Genomic DNA, 22,612 nt, shown 5'->3' with positions numbered 1-22,612 from the left:
TAAAATCCAAACATGCAATAGATCTAGTAGATCAATGATATCTTTCAAAGTGAAAGATATCTGCTTTAAAAAAAAACAACTGTTGAACCATAAAATTAAAAACTGGGAAGGACAATGGAAATCAACTAGTCTAACATTAAACTACAGAAGAAATGGGGCCCAGAGAGGTAAAAACAGCTTCTTATTAGAGACTCAGATGTTCTGAACCCACACCATAGCATCTCCATTTTTCAATACAGAAAACACTAATCCATAAATTACTTGCTAAGTTGGAAGGCATTTAATAAGTTACCCAGTCCAATGACCATTTTAAGCAAAGACTGTATCTCTAACATCCAAGGCACAAGGGTTTCTATTATATAAGGAAACCCTTATATAATATTCTATATTATATAAATAAAAAATGACTACCGTAGTTTCATTTCTTGATGATCCCAGGAACAGAGCTCCGTTGTTCTAGTTATTACTGTTTATTAATCTTGCATGAGAAATAATCCCATGACACAACATGAGATATGTTGAATATATGTAACAAATGACACAGAACTTTCCAAACTAAAGTAGCAAAAGACATGGTGCTGGGGTAACTGGGTACTTCAACTGTTTGCTTTACTTTCAAGGGTAATTATTCTCTGTAACTTCAACCCTTTAAACCACTAATCTAAATTAGTTACTAAAATCATTCACAATAAATAACTAAATCATTCCAGCAAAAATAATTCTTAGAACTCTAGGCTTTTGCTGACTGACTAAATCTGAGAATTTAGCTCTGTTTCATCTCAAAAGTAGAAATTTGGGAATATGAGTATGTGTATGCAATGATCAAAACTCCATTAAAACAAAACTCAGGGGCTAGGTACACTTCACTTTTATGAGTTTTAATTTATTCATGATTTACATTATTATTGATTCTTCAATGTATTTGTTGGGCAGATTTCAACATTTGTTGTCATTAGGCTAAATTTAAGTATAATTTCTTCTAAATTTGCTCTAGAAATGGAAAAGCAAACGGTTAGTACTCTTACTGTAGTAATTGTTCAAGTAATAGAGTTATTATATTCTCATTCAGTTACTTTTCCAGAGAGCTAACATAGCCCCAACTCCTAACATTTTTTCATAAAACCCATTTCCTACATTTTAATCATGCTACTTTTTCTCATGTTCATTCCAATTTATCTATATATGTCTTAAAACAAGGGCACTTAACTACAACTTTCCAATAAATGCTTAAATAATCTAAGTATGGCAGAATGATTATCCTTTTATACACTGATTAACAATGTAGTTTAGGTTAAAAAATGTTTTATAACATATGCACCTCAATGTTCATAGAAGCATTATTTACAATAGCCCAGATATGGAAGCAACCTAAGTGTCAGTTCTCTCAACAGATGAATACATAAAGAAGATGTGGAATATATATATATATATATAATGGAATATTACTCAGCCATAAGAATGAGATTCTGCCATTTGCAACAACACGGATGGACCTAGAGGGTATTATACCTGGTAGAATAAGTCAAAGACAAATATTCTTGTTATCACTTACTTGAGGAATCTAAAAAATAAAATAAACCAATGTATATAACAAAACTGAAACAGACTCACAGATACAGAGAACAAACTAGTGGTTACCAGGGGAGAGAGGGAGAGGAGGAGAGGGGTGCAAAGGTCTAGGATTAAGAGGAACAAACTACTATGTATAAACTAAATAAACTACAAAGATAAATTGTACAGCATAGGGAAATAAAGCCATTATTTTGTAGTAACTTTAAAACAAAGAGACATAAATTACTGCCATTATCATAAAACGTATTTTTTATTCCAATTTAAAGGATTAGGATGCATTTATAAGCAAGTGAAACTGACTGGCATTTTCATGCTTATGCACAGCAGGTGATAATGGCCAGCTGATTTCGATTACTGTATAATATTATTCCACTTAAGGGCAAAAGGATAACACCAAATGTCATCTAAATAATTTCACTGAAAACACTTAAAATATCTTAATAGTAAAAGTACTTTTTAATTCTATATTGACATTTAAATTTGGAAATTGGTGATTGGTCCAAAAATGTTGTCACATTATGCAAAGCCAGCCTTATATCTTTAAGTATTCGTTTTAGGCAATCAGTTAACCTTTTCAAATTCAAAGTTAACCCCTAGATAAGGACACCACAACGCTACACAATGACTACTGATATATTGACATGTATGTTCCTTTCTATACCTTTATTTTTCTGAACCTAAGAACGAAAAGTAGGGGCATGGGTACAACTCAGTGGTGGAGCACAAGTTTAGCATGCAGGAGGTCCTGCATTCAATCCCCAGTACCTCCACTTAAAAAAAAATTTTAAGAATGAAAAGGGGAAAAAAATGATGTCACTAGACAGCCCATTCATTTTACAGCCCAGAGTAGAAGGTATTATACCGGGTTATCTTAAATGCCTAGTTTCAGGATCTGTTTAGCAAAGAATACATTTCAAAATATAAATTGTTTTTGATTGAAGTACTGGCCATTGGTGTAATAAAAATATAGAATACCATCATCCGCAAGAGGGCTAAGGATTACAAAGGCATGGAGATATTTTTTTCATTTAGCAAAATTATAATGTAGTATTAAGATTGTTACACTTCACTGAGCATGAACCACAGCTGCCACTTTTATAGCTCCATCAAGAAAACAATCCATTTTGCATCCAATTGTGCACATGATTTTATTTTCACTTCACTTGTGTGAAATGAAAAAACACCTAAACAAGGTTATTATAGGCAAGAGCATTAAAAAAAAAAGAGGTGTTTTTCTTTATATTAAAAGTAGACATATATATATATATATATATATATATATGGAATGTGTGCAGAAAAGAGCTAAAATAGCAGGTCTAACTACTTATCCTTAAACAGACCAGCTTACAAAAAACTAGCCCTCGATTGGCATCTGAGAACTTTAATTTTGGGTTGATTGCCTCCATTCCCAGAATGGTTAAGCCTCGCTCACTATGCTTCAACTGTTTATACTAACCGTGTGGTTTATGCTTTCCTTCTGGGAGTCTGGAATCTTTGTACACGCTAGGCAGAGGGTGCCTAAGTGAGCAGTTTCCAGCAAAAATCCTGGGCATCGAGTCTCTAATGGCCTTCCCTGGTTAGCAACATTTCATATTTGTTATCACAACTCTGCAGGGAGAATTAGGTATGTTCCATGTGACTGTACTAGCAACAGACCCGTGCAGGCTTATGCCTTGTTTTCCCAGACTTTTGCTCAGGCATCCTTTGCCTTTGCTAACTGTACTAATCACAGCCTGGAGTATGACTACAGACTGAGTCCAGCGAGTCCTCTCGGCAAATTATTGAATCTGAGGGTGGTCTTGGAGACCTCCTACACAGAAAGTATAGTAAGAAAAAGAAAAGTTTCATTTTCCTAATTGCTTTGAAATAGGAAATATGTATTTATACAAACCAATACTGGCTTATAGTTACACATTTTGTGGTTACAGTTAAAATAATTTAAATCTGCATTCCTTATGTAATTTTTGAGTTTTTATTTCAGTATTTTAAATTCAATTATTAAATAATAACCAGCAAAATTATGAACAATGATCTATTTACATAAAGATGACTACTAAAAAGAATTCCTAAATTATTTAAATTGAAGAGAAAAAGGATTATGTTTATAGTCAGTGTTTTATCATGGCATTAAAGGGGTCAATTCTTGTATTTTATTAATAAAGGTAGCACTTAGTGAACTTCTCCCATCCTCCACACAAGCCATCTTTAAAAATAATGAGTTCCTTACCTTGAAATGCTCCTGCTTCAATAACTCCCTCTTTGGTACTGTCAAAGCCGTGAGATGTGATCTGGGTTTCTGAGAGACCAAGTCCAGCTGGTAATGAGCACTTCAAATCCTTAGCAGCATTTGAATAAAAAAGAAAATCTTGTAAAAACTCTCATATTCCATAACTTAATTGTTCAGCTTAATTGTGTCCTTTTAATAACACCTTTAACTATTTTTCTCTCTTCTATGTAGCATATCCTTATGCTGTCATGGCACTCTGTAATGATGTATAATCAGCAGCAAACTCAGCAAGATTTGCTATTAAGAGGTGTAGTGTATACCAAATACAAAATACTTTCATCATTTTAGAACTAAGCATCAGACAGATATTAAGATTCAATTTCAAATTTCTAATCTACTGATACACCAGGAAAATCATTTTAAAGAACAGAAGTAAGATGGCTAAAATGTCATGTCTAATATTAAAAAACTGATATCTAATATAATCATGATGAGTCTGGCTAATGTTCAGTATAAATAAATCATTAACTTGCAATATTAAATTTCCCTTTGATTTCAAGGCTAGTTAGGTAAACAGGGCTTCTCTCACTTCAAACAGAGTGAGGTAAAGGAAATTGTCTGCAACTTAGATTTACATTAAACATGGATGTTAGCCAAACTAATTGCAAGTTAGCTTGTAACTGTAATAAATGGAGTAATATCTGACATTCAGTCTTATAGTAACAGAAAAGAGAGGAAGCCAAAACACACAGATTTCCAGTTAGAAGTCTTTTCTTTCCTCTGGCTTAGGTATGAGGAATTACCCAATTTTCATAATCAGAGTCTATGAATAGATCCTATTGTTTTTTTTACAACAATGACACGTTAGTGATGCATTAAAATATAAATGCCTTTGAAATCCTTTCTTAATACTCTATCCCACCACATACAATGTACAGTTATAATCTGAAAACTCAGAGTTAACATTTTGAGTTTTCCAATTTGCAAAGTCAAAACTTAAGAGATACAATCTCTCATAATTGACAAGTGTTGAGAAGGGCTTTTCTTGAGAAGCTCATTCATTTTGCCTAGGTAAATTACTTGATTGGTACGGTGGACCCTGAATTAATGACTAATGAAGTTAATTCTCATTTTACGTGATTTATCAAAGAGCATTTGACACAGGTGACTGTTCTCTCCTTATTACATTTTCAACCCCCAGCTTCAGGACACTCCTATTTTCCTCTTATGTCATTTGATATGTGCTATTGTCTCCTTTGCTGATTCCTCCTCATCTCCCCAACTTCCAAATCCTGGAGTGCCTGGGCTTCAGTCAGAGGATTTTTTCTCCTGTCCTCACGTCTTGGATGATCTTATTTATTCCCTCCGGCTTTAAAAATCACCTATACATTGACAACTCCAAAATTCATGTCTTACCTGGGCCTCCTTCTATAGTAATATCTAATTACATACTTCACACTTGTTATTTCCTACTTGGATATCACATAGGCACCTCAAACTTAGTATGTCCCAAACAGACTGATTCCACAGTAAATCCCCACTCTCAACAGACAGAACAAAATACTACTACCTATAGTTTCTACTCTTTTCAGTTAATGGCATCTCTACTACCAAAATATTACCAAAAAATCTTAGAAGTTACCTTTGACTCTTCTTCCTCTCTTATACCCACATCCAAACCATCAGCAGCAGATCCTATTAGATTTACCCTCAAAATATATCCAGGATCAAAACAACTCTCACCACCTCCACTGCTTCCACCCCGGTCTAAGCCAGCATCATATTTCACCTGGATTATTCAAAGTGCCTTCCAATTGTTTCCCTCTTTCTATCCGTGACACAGACCTCTAACTCCACACATCAATCAAAGTTATTCCCTAGACAAAACTCTCCAGTCTCACTAGAAGTAAAATCCAGACTATTAAATGTTCTCAAGGGATTACATGGTTTGACTTCATGTCAAACACCATACAGACTAAAAAGTTGCTATAACAATAGGATTGCTTTTGTAGATACTGACAGGCATATGCAGAATAGATAAACAAGATTATACTGTATAGCACAGGGAAATATATACAAGATCTTGTGGTAGCTCACAGCAAAAAAAAATGTGACAATGAATATATGTATGTTCACGTATAACTGAAAAACTGTGCTCTACACTCGAAATTGACACAACATTGTAAAATGACTATAACTCAATAAAAAATGTTAAAAAAAATAGGATTGCTTTAAATTTAATGAGTTATCTGCTTATTCTTACTATGTTGAACTTTCTGGGCAAGGAAAAAGATAAGGTACAGTCCTTGCCTCCCTGGAGAGACAAGATACACAAACATTAATATAAAAGTTGAACTTGGTGCCAAAGTAAAGACAGTATCAGCAGCATTCAGAACAGGGACTAAGTTCATGAGAACCGAACAGGAAAGGAGAAAGTACTGCTTGAGCTCTGGAACATAAAGCATTTACTCACTGAGTCAACATTTAATGAGCACCCAGTTCAAGACAGCCACTGCTCTAGACACTACAGATACAGCAGTGCAGGAAACAGACCAAGTCTGCCCATTAGACTCACAGGAGGCATCGGGAAAGGAGGAGACTGAGAGCGAGTAACTGCATCACAGGTAATAGTAAGTGCTGTAACAAGCACAGCTGATCCTTGAACAACACAGGTTTGAACTGCGTCTCCTTTTATGCTTTTTTTAATAAATATGTTTGTACAACAGTGCTACATAATCCCAGGTGGCTGATTCCTCCGATGCTGAATTGCAGATATGAAGGGCTGAAGGTAAAGTTATATGAAAATTCAACAGCAGGGAGGGTGCGTGTCTCAACCCATGGTTCAGGGGTAAACTGTAGTAAGTAGTAAGCTTGTTTGTTTAATGCAGGATAAAGAGGGATACAGAGTGACAGGCAAAGGGTGCTTCTTTAGATGGGATACTCAGGGAAGGTCACTCTGAAGAGGTAAAATGTGGGCAGAATTCTGAACAAAGTGAGGGAATGAGCCATGTGGCTAAGTAGGGAAACAACGACTTAAAATGTAAAACGATGTTCTAGTTCTTAATTGAATGGTAGACATATAGGTATTCACTGCACTGTGAATTCACTTCACTAAAATATAACTATGTACTTTTAAAGTACATAATTCAGTGGCTTTTGGTATATTTACATTTATATAGCCATCACTACTATCTAATTATAGAACATCTTTATCACCCCAAAAACAAACTCTGCACCCATGAGAAGTCACTTTCCATTACTACCCTTCACCAGCCCCTGACAACTACTAATCTACTTTCTGTTTCTATGAATTTGCTTACTCTGGATAGTCATATAAATGGAATCATATACTATGTGTCTTATAGTATGCTATTTTTAAGGTTCATTCATTCATATTGTAGCATATATCAGTAGTTCATTTCTTTTCATGGTAGAATACTATGCCGTTGTTTATTTACAATTTGTATATCCATTCATTAGCTGATAGCTATTTGGACTGTTTCCACTTTTTCACTATTATGAATTATGTTGCTATGGACATTATTGTATATGTTTTTGGCTAGGTCATATAGTAACTGTATGTTTAACTTTTTCAGGAATTGTCAGACTGTCTTCCAAAAGGGCTACACCATCTTACATTCCCAAAAGCAAAGTATGAGGGTTCCAATTTCTCCACATCCTCATCAATACTTGTTAGCATCTGTCTTTTTGATAACAGCCATCCTAGCAGGTAGGAACTAGTATCTCACTAAAGTGTTGATATATAGTTCCTTAATGACTAATGACGTTGAACATCTTTTCATATGCTTATTGGCATTTGTATATCTTCTTTGGAGAAACGTCTATTTCGATTTTTTGACCCATTTTTAAGTGGGTCATTTACCATTTTACTGTTGAGTTGTTAAGAGAAAAATCACTTATCAGACATGATTTATAAATATTTTTTCCCATTCTGTCAACTGCCTTTTCACTTCCTTCATGGTGTTCTTTAAAACACAAAAGTTTTAAATTTTGACAAAGTCTAATTTATTTATTTTGTTGTTTTTCATGCTTCTGGTTTCATATCTAAGAAACTAAAGTGCCTAATCTGAGGTCATAAAGATTCACAATTATGATTTTCTTCTAAGAGTTTCATAGTTTTAGCTCTTACGTTTAAGTCTTTGCTCCATTTTGAGTTAATTTTAGAGTATGGTGTGAGGGCTGGGTTCAACTTCATTTTTTGCACATGGATATCCAGTTGTCCGAGCACCATTTGTTAAAGGCTATTCTTTCGACACTGAAATATGTCTTGACAACCTTGTTGAACCTCAACTAACCATAAATATAAGGGTCTACTTCTGTACTCTCAATTCTGTTTCACTATCTGTATGTCTTCCTTATGCCAGCACCATACTGTGACTGTGTTGATTACTGTAGCTTTGTGGTAGGTTTTGAAATTAGAAGTAGTGAGTCCTACAACTCTGTCCTTTTTCAAAACGCTCTGGGTATTCTGCATCCTTTGCATTTACATATAATGTTAGTCAATTTCTACAAAAAAAGCTAGCTTGGATTTTAACAGAGATTGTGTTGAATCTGATTGATGTGAGGAGCACTGCCATCTAAACAAATTAAGCCTTCTGATTCATGAACATGAGATGTCCTTCCATTTATTTAGATCTTCTTTAACTTCTCTCCACATGTTCTATAGTTTTTAGGGTACAAGATTAGCACATATTCCTGAGTATTTTCTTATTTTTGATGCTATTGTAAATGGAACTATTTTCTTAAATTTGTTTTCAGATTATTTATTCCTAGAGTAGGGAAATAAAATTGAACTTTGCATATTGCTCTTATATCCTACAACTATGCTGAACTTATTAGTTTTAATAGGTTTTTTTGGTGTGTGGATTCTTTAGGATTTTCTATATACAAGGTCACGCTGCCCACAAACAGAGATAGTTTTACCTCTTCCTTTCCAATCTGTATGTCTTTTATATGTATTCTTATTTTTTATACCTTATATATGTTATCAACACTCTTTTATATCCAGTATTTGATAAAAGCTTTTTTGAAAAAAAAGAGTAGTGGTAAAACCAATGTACACTTAACATCTAGAGTTTTTCATTAGCAAGACCAAAAAGACCAAAAGCGAACTCTTTGTTAGATAATCAATGGAGATTATCCAATCCAATCCAAATAAAATTTAATAAACATAAAGTAACACCACAACAACATAATAACATACAAACAAGCTGCAAAGATTTATTCTTGCTTTCTTTACCTTAATTAGAGTCCCTCATGAAATCACCTCTTGAATTCTGTATGGCATACTTTAAAAATGTTAATCAATAGCAACGACTCTCAAATCACTTTTTAAAGTTTGTGACAGTCTCATCTAGTATCAGCTATTACTAGAAACATGAAAGACCTGGAAAGGTAATTCAGATGACCTCATCTGAATACTAGCTTTCTTATCTAGTTGGCTATGTGATCCTGGGCAAGTACTTAAAAACTTTCTTGGCCCCTGTTAGCTCAGCTGTAAAAAGAGGCTAAAATTACTCCAGAGTATTATGAAAATTAGATGAGGTAATATGGGCAAGGTACCCTGTACATATTTCTAGGCACTCACTTAATATTAGCTATCCCTCTCCCCTATTACAATCATCTTTACAACTAATTAGTGCTATTACTATTAATTAGAATAGTAAACGTTTCTCGAGCACTTACTATGTGCCAGGATTGTTCTAAGCACTTTACGTACAGGCAGTCCTCACCTTGCATGACAGTGCAAGATCAAGACTGTAAAAACGACCAAGCACGTGGAAACCACGCAGACTGATTAAAGGGAACAAGTGATTATTCCATGACCTTTAAAAATTCTCGTCAAAATGTAAAAAGTCCTTCCTTGTTTATGTTGTTAAGCTGGGCTTCAATAAGTTTTTCTGGCTCAAATCTAGAGTCTCTCAAACAGCGGCAGTGTCAACAAGCTTATGGTCAGCTGTTTCTTCTATCACTTCATTTAGGTTTGACTTGAACTTCACTTCTTCCATTGTTACCACTTTTCATTTCTTTGCTGCACTTCTATCTTTGTTCACCCATTCCCTTTGGATTATCCATTTCTGGAAAACGTCACATGAATTTATGACCAGGAGACAAGGTGGTAACACAGCCACATGATTTGCTGTCTGTTTGTGAAATGAATAACAGATACACAGTGACCAACTGCCAAGAGACTTTGGAAGAAATGACATGATTAGTCAATAATCACGATATGCATCTGTTACTTACATGTTGATTTATGGACTTGAGTGTTAGCAGGGAAGTTTGTACTTTATACAATTACAGTTCACACACTGTGGTGACAGAAGTTTGAGCTGTGTTATTGGAGACTGGTATTCTTCAATTAAACCATGGTAACTGAAATTAATGCATTTTGGAACTATACAGAGCAGGAACTGCCTTGTATTATCTCATTTAATCTTGACAATAATAGTTTAATTGGTATTTTCACTACTCTTTTACAGATGAGAAAACTGGAACACTGAAAAATGGCACTTAGTTACCAAGCTTCAAGAAACAAAATTAACTGTAATGTAAATAGCTACAAGCAACTTATTAGTCTTAGAATTTATTTTGGTTAGTATGTGTACTAAAAAAATTATTTAAAAAATACCTTTTAAAAAATCATTATTTCAGAATCTGCTGAAGTTTAAACACACACTAATGCAAATACATTCTCATTTTGTGATTTTCAACTAGTTTAAAACATGAGTAACTTTCTTTCCATTTCACTTACTTCCTAACATCACTTATAACCTTTTGTCACAATATCCTTTTCATCTGAGTATTGTTTTGGAGAACACTTAGAATTAAAAAGAAAATTCTTTACATCTAGTTTTATTTACTTCTTATTTCTACCAAATCTCTGAGTCTGTTCATTTGGTTGAATAAATGATCTTTACCGTTCCAGTTTATTTTTTTAGTACACTAATACATTAAATCAAACGGTTTCCAGTTTTAAATATTAGTGATCCTTTTATTCATATTTACAGTTAAAACCAGATAATGTTTTCTCTCTGAAAGACAAATACACCACTTACAAAATAAATAATGTCAAACCACCAAAATATTTCTTAAACTTTGCAAGTTTGGTCATTAAGCTCAATTATTTATAGAGTGATTTCCCTGGTTATTGCTTTGTTCAAGCCTTGAGAGCTTTTTAGCTCTCCTTAAGATAAAAAGTATCAAAGATATCTCTCAAAATGAGGGATTAAAAAAACCACAGACATACACATGACAGAGAGGTTCAGAAGAGTCGTGTTTGCTGTGCTCTTAGAACTTAGCTGAAAGAACATTATTCATTTTGAATCATCTGTCCTGTCACAAAATATTGTGTAAATTCCCAGAAAAGAGATCCAGTAGTAGTAGCTGGGGAGAGGGGAGCGAGTACCAGGTTAAATAGTAAATATGGTGGACATGTCTCATTACCTAAGCTTTCAAGAATTTAAAAGGTGCTCCCATCCTGTCATGCACGGCCTCTGGAAGAAACAACTTCTAGCCGTCTGAGGATGTTACGTTTCACTCAGACCCCCCAGTGGTCTCCCAAGGATCCTCTACTCAACGAACAAAAGTGCTTCCAGAAAAAAACCTCATGTCCTTTACATAAAACAGCTGTAAAATCTGAAAAGCACTAAGGCCTTCTTTGCCTAAACTGTTACTAACAGAAGGAACCTAACCAAAAGTGGTACAAATAGGTCTATTCATATTCTGAACAGAATTATCATTTTGATAGTGGTCTGGCAGCTAAGTTGCTGCAACACAAAAGGACACGGGATAGGAGAGAGGAATGCATGACTTGTGAGAAAACACTCAGTATTTTATGAGCTTGTTGACTGTTTTTTGTAAAATACACATTCTCTAAATAATATAATTTGGCCTCATAATTCACAGAAATCTAAAATGTGTCTTTACATAACCCTCATGAATTTCTAAAGTGTCTGTTACAAGGTTGTGCTTAGCTTAGTAACTTTTACAATATCTGCTACTGCACTTACGCCTATAGTTTCCAGAATGTATTTCAGAGACAATGAGCCCATTTATAACCAACAACATAAAATCCCTAATTTGCATTTTTATGTCGCTGACATTCGCCTCAACGTTTAAGACTCTGCAAAGTTGTGCTTCACAATTGTACAATAAAATGGAATAAACCTATAGTTAACTCTATTCAAGCTACTAGGATAATGCTGGAGTATTTAATAGTTTTAAAAATAAATCTTCAAACAATTAAAATGAAACAAAATATAATGCTTTTGGCAAAAAAGTTTCATGTATAGTTTAAGTCCTTTTCAAAGGATACAAAATAATACTTATAGTTACAGCTTCGTAGGCTGTGAAGGGGTGCTCATTTTCAACCAAAATAACTTGCCTCCATTTACATTTTAACCGAGGTAAAAAAAGAATGAGGTTAAATGTGTAACTTTATAATTTAGCACTAAAGTTGGTGCAATATCAATACTTAAATGTTCAGCAAATTTGCTTTAAAATACACACCCTTAATCAGATGCACAACACTTTCATTTGTAAGCAGAACTAGAGTTTTATTAATGAATTCTCTTTCACTCAGGGAGGGGAGGAGAAATCTTAAAACAGCAGTGATTCCCAAAGTTCACATTGTAACCACCGACAATCTGTCAGGATTCCCCAAGTATTCTATAACTTACATGAACTCTCTTCTCTCTAGTTTCCTTACACTACATTCTCCCAGTTTCCCTCCTATCTACATTTTAAAAAATGGCTTGGTGTTCTTTATTGGTTCTAGCTTCTCTACAAGAGCAAAGTCCGAAGTCTTCCTTCCCTTCTTCCCTTGGTGACCCAACTGACTTTGTCTCCCTCTCTAGTCATATCGGCCCTGAAATGCATTCTTCCAACAATAGGCAGAGACAAATTTCTAAATGCAAATCTGATGAGACATTTCATTTTTTATGACATTTAGCGGCCCTCCATTGCCTTCTAGGTAAAGTCCAAACTCCTCCACATATTTTTGAGGTTTTGCAGGATCTCATCCCTATTTCTCCAGTCTCCTTTCTCACACATCTGCCCACACATTCTCCACTCCAACAATAGTGAATTTTCAACGCTATGGTCTTGCCACAGGTGGGAACATTCTCTGCCCTTCCTCATCTGGCTAGCTCATCCTTCCGATTCAGTGTGGAGAGAAACTCCTCAGGGAATCATTCCATACTCCTCCCACCTGCTCCCAGAGCACCCTATACCTGGCCCAGCATACCGCTTCTCACATGGTATTAACACTGTCTATACGCTCTTCTGCTGCAGACTGGAAGCTCCCTAAGACCATCTAACCTGCTCCTCTCTGGCAGACCTAGCATCTAGCCGATATAATATGAATACTAAGTTTTCTCAATTTCAACACCTTATCTCATTTTTCAAAATGGATAAAACCTCCCAAAGCATTTACCTCATATACTTTTTAAAGAAACAAACTGAAAATATTGTTAAATGTTCTATGAATTTTGGTAGTTTAAAAAACCCCTTTGTTGTTTTAAGTTAGCTGCTTCTAAGGAATTATCTGCCAGAAGCAAAGCTGTTGTTCGAGCAGATCTCCACATTCCCAGTTTGACTGTAAACATATTGCAACATCCTTAACCTCCTCGCGGTGGCCTCTCTGCCACTCTACAATTATCCTGAGTCAAAGCTGATTATTCTCCCACATTCTGTTTATCAAGTGGGTAGAGGGAGGGTCAGCAATTTCTCAGCTCTCCACTTCTAAACTACCCATTCTCAAACTTGAGTTTGGGTAAGAACCACCTGAGAAATCTACTGAACAGGCAGATTCTTCTCAGCTGCCTGTTGTAACTTTCAGTAAGCTGGGGCATGGAGCCCAGGAGACAATTTCTAACAAGTAAGCGAGGTGATTCTGATGCAGGTGTCCTCTGTCCTCTGTGTACACCTGGAGGAACTCTGCAGTTCAGAACTGCTTTTGGTCCTGCAATGCTGACTCCCAACCCCATTTCTTTGCAGGCCACCCCACAGCACTGCCCTCTTCCCCACCTTAACACCATCATCTGCCTTCTTTCCAGTCAGTACCAAATTACTGAGGGTGCTGTATCCAGGTCTTCTGCTCTGTCCCTATCTCTTATTATGACCCTCGGTGTTCCCAACCCTTTGCCTGCCATTGGGTCCACCTCAGGGATTGATTCTAGGTTCAGTTTACAGTTCCTTCTAGTAGTATATAAGGTGTCTAAGCTGAGATTTCATGGCTCATCAAAGACAGACTACTAATGGCACAGTATGTAGTATGCTGTTTTATTTTTTTTTAAATACAAATAGCAAAATACTTAAACTAAAACAAGAGCTATTGCATGAGCCTGCCTACCTATGCTGATGCAGATTGATGGGTTATAGTAAAACAATGTGTAAAGACGTATGATTTTCCCCCCCCTCAGTATACTTGTAGGAAGCCTTAATTTGGTAGTTTGATTCAGATTTGATCATTTGTATTTGGACAAGGGGCCAAAAAATGTGAGGGCAGATAAAAGATATATTCAAGTAACACAGTACATCCCAACCTACAAGTTAGTCTCAGATTTCATTAACTCCTTCATCTCTAATGCCTTTCACCTTTCTTGCCCAATTCTACTTAAGCAACTGGAATTCCCATGGCCACTCTTTGGACCTTATCATTGCTCAGAAAGTAATACTTTTAGAAAAATTTTAATTCTAGTGATTCACTTTAAGATCACAATCTCCTTCCATATCTGTAACTTCACTTGATGAAGATAGCAAACCTCCTGACTTATTCTCTGTTTTATGTTCTATTTTCTTTATCAACACACATACACACACACACAATCTCAAACTCAATCTCATTTCTCTCTCTCTCCCCCCACCTCCCTCTCATTCATTCAACAAACATTTAATACCTTACAGTATCGTTACCTTCTGGCAGTTTACTGCCTACTCTTTTGGCCTCACTCCAACTCCTGCATTCAGACTAAGGTCTAGATTCTAACTAGTACTGAAGTTTGATAAGAATGAAATCATGTACAAACTTGCATCAAGGAAATGCTGAATTCACTCAAAGACTATCGCTGTGGAAATACTAGTATGTAACTACACCCAAAAAAATTTCTCCTAGATATAAAAAAAAAACTTATCCATGATTGCATTTGTTTATAAATAAAGGCACAATCTACAAATTATAATTAAGATACATATGGCTTCAGTCTTTCATTAGAATCATATTTATTCACAATTTCAACAGGAATCCCAATCCAGAGTTAATTTAATAGATGTATATATAATACACATATTTTAAAACTTAATTTGTGGTAATAGTACTAAGAATATATTCTATACTTGGAAAGTAATTACTAAAATGAATCAGATTTTGCACGGATTAAACAACCCTTGAAAAACATTTGCCATACCTTTAAAAGGGTCCAAGACATACATTTGGTAAAAACTGGCCATAAGAAAAAGTTCCCATGAAATCAATGCTGCCACTGTCTGAACTACTAAATTTTTCAGATATGAATAATGCAGAAACATTACACTGTTATCACCATACAGTATGTGGAAAAACCATGATCACGTGGTATCCAAATTCTAGGGCAGGATGACTGAAGTAGAAAATGTCAAATTTAAATCCTTACATTGAAATCCATTCTTTCACTGAACAGCTCTACTGTAAATCATAAACTGTACAGTGTGCACACACTCTCTGCCTTCAATGTGATTCTAATCTCTCGGGAAAAGAAGATAAATAAATGGACAGTTACATCATTAAGGTGAGAGAAAGAAACATGTCCCACACAATGTTCTTACAATTTCTATTCTTATATTCTTTCCCAAGTCTTCCTTAGACTGCTAAAGTAGGTTATTCAGACTGATGAGTACAGCGGAATTGAGAAACTATTTAGTTTAACAAAATCATTAAAGAATAAAAGAAAAATAACAACAAAAATGTCCAAAACAAGAAAACTTCCAACAACCAACAAATACAACAAAGATGACTGTGATGCATGTTGGGAAATTAAGAACAAAAGATGTATCAAGTCTCAGAGTACAGTATCTCTTCCCTGTCTTCCTCAGCACTCTGGAAACCTTGTTTCTAGTCCTGATTCTAACATCTATTCACTCATTCAACAAACATTTAATGAAGGCCCCAATTATCTATTCTGTGCCAGCACTGCTGCCAAGCCCCGCAGATGAGGTAACGAATGAGCACTCTTGCCCGCACTGTGCTTACCATGAAAGCCTTTGGTACTGTTAGTTAACATGGGTAATTTTATCACAACCTCAGGGGCCCTTACCTCAGGTGTAAAATAAAGTAGTGAGACTCACAGACCTTTAAGGTACTCCTACTGAACTAAAATCCTGTCACTTAACTCAAAACTTGTAGACCAGGAGTATTTAAGACACAGGGAACCTAAGGATCCACAGACAGAGTTTAAGGGATCCTAAACTCATTCAAACTGGACACAAGATTTGGTAGTTTTGTGTATATACGCCTTTTCATAGAGAAAAGGTACATAGGTGGAAAAACCTAAATTGTGAATTTTAGCTTTGGGACTTCCACAGGGAAAGTTCTATTTTAGCTGTATCTATTACGATGATTTCTCTAAATCTGCCAAATATAACTTAATTCACAAGAAGCTTCAACCATACGGAGCTAATACGTGCTTCTTCATTTTAACTCATGGCATACATCGCACATTTCTAATCTAGTATTTTGACCAGCACTATAACAGAATAAACTATAAATAATATGCAGTTTACAAGTAAAAGTATTCTTTAGAGGTTAAACTTTACTACACTTCAAAAAATAATAATTATTTTTTATTTAGAAGCAAAAATATTTTTGCTGTAAAAACTGCAGTAAGTATTACTATCCTATCCTCTCAACATACAGTTGTTGCCCCTTATCTTAATAAAAAGAATAACAAACCTTGAAACATTAATATATGTTAAGCTGCTGTCAGGGAATTTCCAGGACAAGTTCTCCCATTACATTCTCTATTTCAATGTGAATGTTGACTTAGAAACTACCCAGGGCCTCTCCTAGTAGGACAGACTTAGAAGGGAAATCAAAAGAAAAATGAAACATCAGCAATGAGACAGAAACAAGAACACACTCACTCACTCACAATTTCACTGCCTGGGCCATAGTGACACCAACTGGCCAGACAAGTAATGACAACTTAATTAGGCACCATCTTAATTTATATAAGACTACTGTTTTAAAGTGTATTCTGCAGTATGCATTAAATAAAAGTCATTATATGATTTTAAACATCAAATATGTATAAAAGGAAGATGTATGTTAATAAAATACCTCAGAAAACTCTGGTTATGGTCTAGTTTTGTATGAGACCTCTCTACTAGTCTATAAAATACAATCTAATGCTAAGCAATATATTATTCACACTTTTTTCCCTATGAACTTTTATCTATAGTAAAATAGAAACATGGATTTCAGGTTAAATACAATTTCCCTTTCATTGCTAAGGAAAATAAAGGAGCATGCCAAAAATATAAGTAAGTACATGACTAATAGAGCTTGCGTGTAATTTATTCAACAGTCAAAAGATGCTTTTGAAATCTTGTTTTCATTCATGGTAAAAGAAAACACATAGCCTTTCTTTAAAAAAAAAGAATATTAAATATGTAAGAGGCTCATGATGCATATATTTTTCATAAGAGCAGATATAAACAGAAACAATTTTTATGATGTTGAATTTCTTTAGGGAGATTAAGTGGGGTGTACTGGTTGAAGTGGATTATTGTTTCTAAGGAAACTTGCCCATTGGTAAAGTTCACATCCAATGAGAGGGGACCTCCAGGACAACCCCTTCTTTTTCCCTTCTCTACCTTCCCATAGAAAATGAAAAAACATTAAAAGGTAATCTCCAAAAAGAGAATCAGATATTAAACAAGAAGTAAACTTACAAAGCTACAAGTTAACTGGCTTTGCATAAGCAAAAAAAACCTCATACAGATATATTATGATTTAATTCACTTTACTCTAGTAAGACTTCATTCTAAAGTTAAAATTTGCAAGGATAAAGGAAAACTTTTTTCAGTGCTACTCAAAGGCAAATAAAGGTTCTTAACAAAAGACTCATAATAGATTTAAGGTATAAGGCAATCCTGAAGAACAAAGCTGGAGGAATTAACTACCAGGTATCAAGGCTGAAGCTAGTATCTGTTCCAGACTTAATTACTCTAATAAGTAAGTAGGTAAGATAATTTGGTATTATTGCAAGGACAGACAAAAAGACAAAGAAATAAAACACAGAGCCCAGTAGTAGACCCACATGTATATGATCACCTGATTAACAGCAAAGGGCCCCTGTGGAGAGTCTTTTCAATAAATGATGAATATCAGATGATATTCATATGGGAAAATAAATAAACCTTGACCCCTACATCACGCCATACACAAAATTCAAGACGAATCTCCACGTGAGAATCAAAACAGTAAAATTTCTTAGAAGAAAACAGAGTATCTTCATGATACTGGAAAAGGCCAATTTTCTTAGAAGGGTCACAAAAATTATAAACACTGAAAAATCAGATTTCAATAAAATTAACTTTTGCTATCTAAAGATACCATTAATAGAAAACATCTGCAATACACACATTCAAACAAATGACTTGTACCTCAAAAATATAAAGAATTCCTACAAATGAATTAGAAAAGGGCATACACTCAAAAGAAAAATGGACAAAGGACTTGAAAATGCACTTCATAAAAGATAATATCCAAGTGGTCAGTAAGAATATGAAAATATGCTCAACATCATTAATCATCAGGGAGATGCATATTAAAACCACAAGGAGACACCATTATGATGCTATTAGAATGGTTAAAATTAAAAAGTATCACAATATCAAAAATTGGTAATGATGTGGAACAACCACAACATTCATTCACTGCTGACAGGACTGTCAACTGGTTCAATCACTCTAGCAAACTAGTTGACAGTATCTACCAAGGCCAAAAGTCATGTACTGTAACCTGGCAATTCCACTCCAGGGTATATACCCAACATAAACAGGTGACTGTGTGCACCAGAAGACCTGGACAAGCATGGTCACAGCAGCTTTATTAACAACAGCCATGAACGGGAAACCACCTAGGTATCCGTCAATTGAAGAATGGATACACAGATTGTGGTGTATTAACACAACAGAAAACGATGTTACAACAGAAAAGAATTAAATACTGCCAAAGTAACAATACGAATAAATTTCACAGACATGATGTTGAATGAAAGCCAGTCAGAAAAGAGTACATACTGTATGATTCCATTTACATCCAGTCCAGGAAGAGTCAAAAGCAATCAATGGTGTCAGAATTATGGCAATAGCAATGACCCTGGAAGGGAGGGAGGCGTACTGCCTAGAAGAGGGCAAGATGGAGCCAGGTAACGTCCTGGAAAAGTTCTACATCTTGATATAGGTGGTGTTTCCATCGAGCTTTACACTTAACATTTGTGCTTTTTACTATGTAAAAGTATAAGCTATAGATCAAAAAATAAACAACAACAAGAAAAATGATAGGTTTAAGATGGCAGGTGAATCTCCAAAACAATGCAGCATTTTGTATGCAATGCATTTTTGTTAGACAAAGGTTTCCTTAGACTGTCTATTAAATCCCTGATGGCAGGTATTTTTGTCATTTTTTGTTCACTAGGATATCTCCAGTGCCTGGTACACAGCAGATCTCAAAAAATATTTGCGGAATAAATTTGCAAAAAGGAGCTGTTATCAAAAATGAGATGAAGCAATCATTAATTAAAATCCTGGTACAATGAGTTATTTGAATTAATAGAAGTTTATAAAGTAACTGGTAGAGTCTAATGATGGTAACTTGAGTTTCTTTGATATGCAAGTGTACCTTAGTGTTTCCAAATATCAGAAAACTAAAACCTGCTATGAAAATTTCCTTTGTGTGCTCAGAATTTAAGTCTCCTTCTTCTGTCAGTCACTCTGTACTGGTCCATGGGTGCTTAGAAATCAAGTTAAAACACTTGCAATTAAAACAAACACATCCCAAGCTTGAAAATACATCTGTTTCTTCCAAAGGACTACTGAGGCAAAAATAAGTGAAACTCAGTGTAATTTTCTAAAATCAATTAAAATGATCTATCTAAAACAGTGGTTCTCAACCAGAGGCAAGTTTTTCCCTTCCCGCGGGGACACATTTGGCAATGTCTGAAGACAATGCTGCTTGTCACAACTGGAGGGTACGGTACTTCTGGCATCTACTAGGAAGGGGCCAGGCATTCTGCTAACCATCCTACACACATATGCCAACACACCACAGAGGAGTCTGTCTGGCCCAAAATGTCGGTAACACTGAGACTGAGAAATCCTGATCTAAACTATCACCTTCTGTTACACTAAAACACAGAATTTTATTCTTAAATATATGAAGTAAAACGACTCCTATTTAAACTGTAAAATGAATTCAAGTATCTTTCAACCATCACTTTTTCAAAAATATGAAAACTATCGTTTTAAAGTTATTTACAGTTGTACACATGTATCAAATGTCATTAAAAGGGATGTTTGATGCAAATGTCTCCAGAAATAACCTATCATTTCTAGGACTGTGTTAGGCATATTACTTATTTTAATCCCATTTAAAATTAATATCCCCCACGAAAAGAAATAAGGTGCTCATTTACAGAGATTACGAAAAAAAACCTAGAAGAGATTAAATAAATATCAGGGTTACACTGTTAGAAATGGCATAGATGTTCATCCACATTATTTCCAAATCCATGGTACTCCCACTAAAATACATTATATTTCAATTTCAAATGAGAGGCAGATCAAAATTAAACACACTCCAAGTTTCATTTTCCACTGAGTCAAGTATGTCACTTTAGAAAGTGAACAGCAAAGTCAGGAGAAGCCTACTTAGGAATTATGTATTAAGGACACACAGAAAAGAGATCAGACAATGCCAATTTTTTACAGGATAGTCTAGAGTTAATATTTTTTCTTATCACAAATAGAATGAAATAAAGTTTTTAATAAAGTTATATACTAAAATCATCAGACACACCCTTGTTCTGGTCATATAAGAAAATCACTGACAGTAACATCAAAGTCTAAATGCTTTACTAGTCTAGAGCTTTATCTTGAAAAATCACTAGCATGACACACCTCGTCATCCCTACATAGTAACATGAGATTCTTGGCATTTCAGCCAATGTAAGAAAATACTCCTATATTAAATTCTATTTCTTTCATCTCAATATTTAAGGAGCGTATCATGATTCTCTGTATTAAGAGAGAGAAAAGTGTTCTTACCCTATTAAAGCCATGTTCATGAGAGTCATCAACTTCTCCATTGCTAGTCACTGGAATTTCTGCTGCTGAATTTTTTGGAGATTCTTGAGCCATGGTAGACTCCTAAAAAAAAGGAGGTAAGAAACAGTTATAAATAACACCAAATCATAGAAGGCAAATATTCAAAAGACTATATTCATATTTATAGCACTTAAAAGCCACTTTTATAGCCCCTTTTTAAATAATTATAACATACCTATCCTTATATAATAATCATCATACTGAAATAATACAAAATACAACTGGCTTTTAAAATTGCATTCAACTTAGATTTCTTGATCTTGCTGTAGATATCAGGGGGTAATATCCTTACCTTATAAATGGTGCAAATGACACAGAAATCAAAAATGCAAATAATGTCTGAGTATTATTAAAAACAGTTTTGACCTTGTAGATTGCCAGAAAGATTCTTGGACCTACAGACCACACTTTAAAAAACAAAATTTAACCAGTATTTAGTGAAACTTGTTATGTGCAAGGGATTCTATTAGATTCTATAGAATATAAAAAACAAATAATGTGTGTCACTGATCTGGCGGAAGGTACCACTGATTCAGTTTGGGAGACTGACTGTACTCTTCAGTAAGTATCTGCCTCTCTTTCTTTAGGATCCTCTAAAACCAAATTCTTTGGAATGGTTACAGATTGTATAAATCCTAGGGTCTTCCTGGGCTAGATTTCTATTTCTTGGCAATTGTAGAAATGTTCTGCTTCTCACAGAATCTCATATATACAACACTTCTACTTCTTATACAAACTTCTTTTTCTTTACCACGACAAATTTTATACATAATAAAGTTTCTATTTTCTGACACAAAAATGAATAGACCATCTCTATATCTTTGTATTCCCAGGGCAACAGAATGAAGATCTAAGTAAATAAATAAATACTTTTCCTTTTAGTAAAGTCAGGGCCTTTAAGGACAGAGACAGCCAGAGCCATCTCTTTATCATTGGAAATTAGCCCAGGGTTTGGCAAACAAGAATTTCTCAATGAATGTCTACTGACTGGAAAGGATATGAGCTAAAACAAAAGTCCGATCTGTAGTTACGAAGGTGTTAAAATGACCATTATACATTTGTGCTCCACATTCACTCTCTTCCTTGTCCCACCCATGGAGCATGTGATAACACATTCATTTCTTCTCATGGGTATCATTGCAGTAAAACAAACCAAGGGGAAATATCTGAAACAGCCAAAAAAAAAAGTGAATTATCAAGTACCTCAAAAATCAGTGTACTTGAATTATTTGGAAACAGTTTTGAGAAAAGACTAAAATGTCAAATTGAAATCCTAATTGGTTAAGCCAATGAAAAAAGAACTTTCAGAATAATGCAAAATTCTGCTATTATTACTTACAACATTTCCCAGAAAATTTACTTATTTCCTTGTATTCCTCAATATCTTATTTAAAAAGTCGTAGTTCAGAGTTCCTCTTACCACAA

The 22,612-nt window shown here is 34.8% G+C and overlaps 1 protein-coding gene across 5 annotated transcripts in view; it reads right to left on the bottom strand.

Annotated features, from left to right (window-relative positions):
- The window catches only part of ARFIP1 (ADP ribosylation factor interacting protein 1), a 110,753-nt gene that overhangs the window by 49,428 nt on the left and 38,713 nt on the right, over positions 1–22,612 (bottom strand). For all 5 annotated transcript variants that reach the window (XM_032465027.1, XM_032465018.1, XM_032465046.1 and 2 more), the window contains 2 exons: positions 21,128–21,229; positions 3,800–3,908 (listed from right to left, as the gene is read on the bottom strand). In XM_032465027.1, the coding sequence (XP_032320918.1) occupies positions 3,800–3,908; positions 21,128–21,220 (202 nt within the window). In that variant the 5' untranslated portion in view covers positions 21,221–21,229. The remainder of the gene's footprint in view (positions 1–3,799; positions 3,909–21,127; positions 21,230–22,612) is intronic.

The sequence above is a fragment of the Camelus ferus genome, chromosome 2, assembly GCF_009834535.1.
Source record: "Camelus ferus isolate YT-003-E chromosome 2, BCGSAC_Cfer_1.0, whole genome shotgun sequence".
NCBI classification, from domain to species: domain Eukaryota; kingdom Metazoa; phylum Chordata; class Mammalia; order Artiodactyla; family Camelidae; genus Camelus; species Camelus ferus.
The sequence above is the reverse complement of the archived record's forward strand: the minus strand, read 5'-3'. Positions and strand labels throughout refer to the sequence as shown.